General features: G+C 59.4%; 1 protein-coding gene across 3 annotated transcripts in view; it reads right to left on the reverse strand.

The window, feature by feature from the left end:
- The window catches only part of RNF130 (ring finger protein 130), a 49,691-nt gene extending 49,023 nt beyond the window's left edge, over positions 1-668 (reverse strand). For all 3 annotated transcript variants that reach the window (XM_055125834.1, XM_055125836.1, XM_055125835.1), the window contains exon 1: positions 351-668. In XM_055125834.1, coding sequence (XP_054981809.1) covers positions 351-600 — 250 coding nt within the window. In that variant the 5' untranslated portion in view covers positions 601-668. The remainder of the gene's footprint in view (positions 1-350) is intronic.
- Between the last annotated feature and the right edge of the window lie 5,332 nt (positions 669-6,000).

The raw sequence follows: 6,000 nt of genomic DNA on the forward strand, positions 1-6,000 counted from the left end.
CACCGACGACCCGACCGCTCGCCCCCGGGTGCCCACCGACTCCCCACGACCGTTCGCTCCCGGGTGTCCACCTACGACTCCGGCCGTGGCCCAGGGGTGCCCACCAACGACCCCCGGCCGTCGCCTCCGGGGTGCCCACCGACGCCCCCCGACCGTCGCCCCCGCCGGCCCCGGGTGTCCGCGCTGGCCTCGGCTCCTTTGTGCGGCGCCGCCGAGCGGCCCCCAGCGGGCACCGGTCCCCGCACGCTGCGGCGGCGACCCCCGGACGCGTCCCGGCGCGGGTGGGGAGGCGCGCGGGCGGGGGCGTCCGGGGCGGGCGGGGCGGCGGCGCGCCCGGGACCCCCACTCACCGCCGTGCAGCGGCAGCGGCGCCAGCACCTGCCCGCGGACCTCGGCCTTGGGCGAGTCGAGCCCGTAGCGGCCGCGGTCGATGCGGAAGGTGAGCGGCGCGGCGCGGCCCGGCTCCTGCACCGTCACGTTGATGAGCGCCGTGTAGTACTCCTGGCTCGCGTTGTCCGCCCGCGCCCGCGGCCACACGCTGCAGGTCAGCAGCGCCAGCGCGGCCAGCCGGGCCGGGCCCGCCCGCGCCGCGCCGCTCATGGTCGCTGGGCAGCCGGACCGGGCTCCGGCCGGCCGGCCCGAGAGGCGGGGCGGGCGCGGCGGCGGCGGCGGCGGCGGCGGCGGCGGCGGCGGCGCGGGGCGGGCGCGGGCGCGACGGGGCGGGCGCGGGCACGGCGGCGCGGGCGCGAGCACGGCGGCCCGGGCACGAGCACGGCCTGCGCGCCTCCCGGGCCGGCCCCTCCGCGCTCCCCCGGAAGGCGCCCGTCAGGCCGCGCGCGACGGCCGCCGCTGAAGCCTCGCTCCGGGACTGAGGAGGTGGGCCCCCTCCGTTACCGGCCGGAGGGGACGGTTGGGGAGGGGTAACGGAGCCCACTCCCCGCCCCCGCGTGACGCCCCGCCCCCGACGACGCCGCGACGCCGCGCCCCTCTCGGCCGGAGCTCCGCCTCCAGCGCCGACGTCCCGCCCCTCGGGACTAAGCTCCGCCTCCAGCGCGACGCCCCACCCTCGGGACGAAGCTCCGCCTCCAGCGCGACGCTCCGCCCCTCGGCGGCAGGTTCTTGCGCCTGCGCGCCGGGGCCCCGCGGCTCCCGCCCTCCTGCACGCGGCTTCCTCCGTAGCTTGTCCCCGCGGCCCGTGCGAGTCGCTCCCTGGGGTTTGGGCCAGGGGCTGACTAGAATGTTGGCGACAAGGCTGCAGAAGAAAAAGGAAGGAAAAATACGGCAGGGAGGGCGTTTGCCTTGCCCCTGAGCACACTGGGAATGATTCCCGGTGGGGAGCCGGGAGGGAGCACGGAGCCCTGCCAGGTGTGACCCCAACCCAAAGAGGAAGGATCCATCACAGCACACTTGCCTCCCGCAGCTCCCCATGTCCCCTGTGAGCCCCGGTGGCCGTGCCCTAACTCGGGGCCACACGAGGACGGCCCCCCCAGGCGTGGGGTGCGCCTGGCTGTCAGCTCTGCCTGCCTTCCGGTGCCGAGAGCAGGGCTCAGCTTGTGCCCCGCACGGCCCAGCCCTGGGGTGGGGGCCCCAGCGTCAGGGCTGGAACTGGGGTCCCGGGCCAGTGCTGGGAGGCCGACAGGGTGATCCGGAGTGCCAGAGTGGAAGGCAGCCGTCTGCGCCTGCACCCCCGGGCCCCTCCTGCACCCCCTCCTCCTGCTCCTCCTCCGCCTCCGTGCCTGCTCCTGCTCCCCCTCCTCCTCCTGCTCCTCCTCCTCCTGCTCCAGCTCCTGCTCCCCCTCCTGCTCTGCTTCCCCTCCTCCTCCTGATGCTGCTCCTCCCCCTGCTCCTGCTCCCCCTCCTCTTCCTCCTTCTCTTCCTGCTCCTGCTCCCCCTCCTCCTGCTCCCCTCCTCCTCCTGCTCCTCCTCCCACTGCTCCTGCTCCCCCTCCTCCTCCCCCTGCTCCTCCTCCTCTTGCTCCTGCTTTTCCTCCTCCTGCTCCAGCTCCTGCTCCCCCTCCTCCTCCTGCTCCCCCTCCTCCTCCTGCTCCTCCTCCTTCTGCTCCTCCCCCTGCTTCTACTCCCCCTCCTCCTCCTGCTCCTCTTCCTCCTGCTCCTCCGCCTCCTCTTCTGTCCCTGCTCCCCCTCCTCCTCCTGCTCCTCCTCCTGCTTCTGCTCCCCCTCCTCCTCCTCCTCCTCTGCCTCCTCTCCTATCCCTGCTCCCCCTCTTCCTTCTGCTCCTCTTCAGCCTCCTCTCCTGCTCCAACTCCTCCTCTTCCTCCTCTTGATCTTTTCCAGTTCCTCCTCTTCCTCTTCCTCCTGCTCCTCCTGCCCCTTCTCCAACCCTCCTCCTCCTCTTCCTCCTGTTCTCCAGACTCTCCCCAGCTTTTTCTCCTTCCTCTCCCTGCATTTCCTCCTCCTCCTCTTCCTGCTCCTCCCCTTCCTCCTCCCCTGCTCCTGTCTCCCCCTGCCGCCCTCCTCCTCCAGCCCACCGCTGCCTCCTGTCCCTCCTGCTCCTGCTCCTTCTCTTCCTCCTCCTCTCCCCCCTTCCCCCTCTTCCCTCTGAGATGGTGCTTGTTCCCCTCAGGTCCCAAGAAAACCCCAGTCTTAGTTTATTATTTATGTGTTCCCTTTTATTACTTCTCTCCACCCCACAAGCAACCATTCCGAAGCACTTAATGTATATTTTTGTGTATTCTTGCAAAATGTGTGCTGTGGCTTATTGTATACCTAATGCTTTTGAATTATTAAGCAGCCCCAGTCACAGATGTCATCGTGCTTTTCACTCTAAACACCCAGCCACTGGGCGGCTTTGAGTTATATTTATTCAATTTTATATGACATTAATTTCTACATATTAAAAAAGAAAAATGACCGTACCGTATGAAAATGCAAAACTCTGAAGAATACAACTAATAGAGGAGGTTTAGGAAGTAAAATGCTTCCATCCCCAACATTGGTATGCAGGGGAAACATTGCCAATCTTCCAGAAGGTTCCTGGGCTTTTTTTTTTTTTTTTTTTTTTTGCTTTTTGGGTCACACCCAGTGATGATGCTCAGGGGTCATTCCTGGCTCTGCACTCAGGAATTACCCCTGGCCGTGCTCAGGGGACCATATGGGATGCTGGGAATCGAACCCGGGTCGGCCGCGTGCAAGGCAAACGCCCTCCCCGCTGTGCTATCACTCCAGCCCCCGTTCCTGGGCTTCTTATTGATGAATCCACACTTCTGGGTTCCATCCACATAGTTTGCTGGGGTTTAAACTTGGTAGCCATTAAACACGACATGTGGGGCTGGCGTGATAGCACAGCGTGGAGGGTGTTTGCCTTGCACTCGGCCGACCCGGGTTTGATTCCCAGCATCCCATATGGTCCCTCAAGCACCGCCAGGAGTAATTCTGACTGCAAAGCCAGGAGTGACCCCTGAGCATTGTCAGGTGTGACCCAAAAAAAGCAAAAAAAAAATTTAAAAAAGATACATAAATCACAATTTATCCTTTCTCCTCCAGTGTGTAACCACAAAATAAATAAGTGTGGGGGCAGTATCGGTCTCTCTCACCCGCCATGTGCGTTCCGTGGCCATGAGCCGCTTCCCCCACCCGACCTGCAGCCGCCAGCAACAGACACATGAAGGAGATAACAGGGCCACTGGCTGGTTGATGATCGGTTGCCGTTTATTCCATCCTCCCACTGCCTGTTCCAGTCTCACCAAACTCCCCACCCCAGCCGCACGCTGCCCCTCATTCCCGTCTCCCCCAGTCCCCGTGCTAGTCTCTCCACGCTCCGTCTTGCTGCCTTGGTCCAGCTCCCGACCTCCAAGCGTTGGGCAGCAACCACGCCCAGGTTGCACAGTCAACCCAGAAAGCCCTTCCTTCTGGGAAGACAGATCTCCCGCAGCCACCTCTGTTCAAGGGCCAAATACCACCTCGGGGTGTGTTTCTCCTCACCTTAGTCCAACAGCCACGTCAGGTTTCCTTGCTTCTGAATAATCTTTCTAGTCATTTTGTGTGGACACAGTAGGAGATATGTTAAGCCTGTAGGGTGGCTCTACTGGGGACACTCGCTGTAGGTCCCAGACTACAGTGCTCAAGCCAGATGAACTTTTCCTAACCCTAGCAGGGTCCTAATCCAGTTGTTACTATTTGGGTCATGACAGAACTGGTCCATAACCATACTCTTAGCTTATAGTTAAGTATTATGGCCCTTAACCTGGCCCGTTTCAATGCCAGGGTAGCTCACAGCTTGCCCTGGGTCCATCCAGTCCCTTGTCGGGACCCTGTTTTGGGGGTTCTAGGAACTAAGGGCAACTGATGTCCATCTGTAAGAAAACAGATGTCCAGGAGTGAGTATTACTTGGAGTCAATTAACTGCCAAGTTACAAAAGCATAAGCATTAGCTGTCTTCCTGTGTCTATACAGAAAGGACATTGCTTTGAAGTAAACTATGCAAAAGGACATAAGGGAAGGAGAAAAGCAATATTTCACTTACAAATACAAAATCAGAGATTTCTGAGGAGTTTGACTTTACAAGTCACAGGTACTGCTTACGAGAAAATGGTGATTAACAGGTTGGGGAAGAGAGCACAGCAGAGAAGATGTTAAAGATGAGCACAGGAATGGGAGTGCTTCAGGAGCACTGTGATGAGTGTAACCAAATAAACCTAAGCTCCCTGTGGCCAGGGAGAAACAACAAACCAATGTTATCTTACATTCCTTCCTTTTTCTTTCTTCCCTTCTGTTTTTCTTCCTTTTTCTCCTTCCTTTCTCTTTTAACCTTTTCTTCCTTCCTTTCCTTGCTCTTCACTGAAGAATGACTCCTAGCAGTTCTCGGGGGACCCTCTGGGGTGCCAGGGACTAAATCCAGATCAGCTGCGTGCAAGGCAAGCACCCTCTCTGCTGTCTTGTCACCTGGCCTCTCTTCCTTCCTTCCTTCCTTCCTTCCTTCCTTCCTTCCTTCCTTCCTTCCTTCCTTCCTTCCTCTCCTTCTCCCTCCTTCCCCACCTCCCTTCCTCTCCTTATTTTCTTTCTTTTTTCCTTTTCTCCTTTCTGTCTCAATCAGCGTGGCAGGCCTGTCCCAGCTCTGCTCGTGACTCTTAGCATTGCTCTGGGGACTGCCTGCTATGGGACTCGGGGCTCCCACGTGTACGGCCAGTACTCATCCCTCTGTGCTGGGCCCATGCCCCCCACCCATCTGGCAACCTGGGGACTCAGGTGAAGCACAATGCCAGCCTCCCACTAAACTCGGCTTCCTGGTGTCTTCAGTGCAGCAACCAACAAAAGGAACCCCAAACTCAGGATGAAAGAATGTGTCTGTTGCAATATTAGCGAGAGGGGCCAAGAGTTGGGGATAAACTCATTTATTCGTTAAGCAAATTATAGTGCACCAAATTGAGGCAGATTTGGGGCTGCTATGAATAGAAGCGGCCAGCCAAGGCGGCAGGCGCTGTGCCGGGGATGTATGAGTGAGGCCAACACAGAGTCACTCACAAGTCTGACAGTGAGTGCACACGCTGCTCGGGCTTCGAGGCGGACTAGTTGGGCGAAAAATAGCTGGGTTTTTTGGGAGGAAGGCTCCCCTTTCAAAGCCATACATTCTGAATTTTAGAACGCTGTGCTCTATGTTGTGTGTGTGTGTGTGTGTGTGTGTGTGTGTGTGTGTGTGTGCGTGCGCGCGCGCGCGCGCGAGCGTGCACGAATATAAAAGAGTTGTTTGGGGGCTGGAGTGATAGCACAGTGGGTAGGGCGTTTGCCTTGCACGCGGCCAACCCGGGTTCGAATCCCAGCATCCCATATGGTCCCCTGAGCACCGCCAGGGGTAATTCCTGAGTGCATGAGCCAGGAATGACCCCTGTGCATTGCCGAGTGTGACCCAAAAAGCAAAAGAATAAAAATAAAATAAAATAAATAAAAGAGTTGTTTGTATTATCTATCCAGATGCCGCTGAGAAGTCTATTACAAGAGGCTAAGTAATGGAGAGATAGGACAGGGGTGAAGGCACCCCTCCAAG

This window comes from Sorex araneus, chromosome 2, assembly GCF_027595985.1.
Source record: "Sorex araneus isolate mSorAra2 chromosome 2, mSorAra2.pri, whole genome shotgun sequence".
NCBI classification, from domain to species: domain Eukaryota; kingdom Metazoa; phylum Chordata; class Mammalia; order Eulipotyphla; family Soricidae; genus Sorex; species Sorex araneus.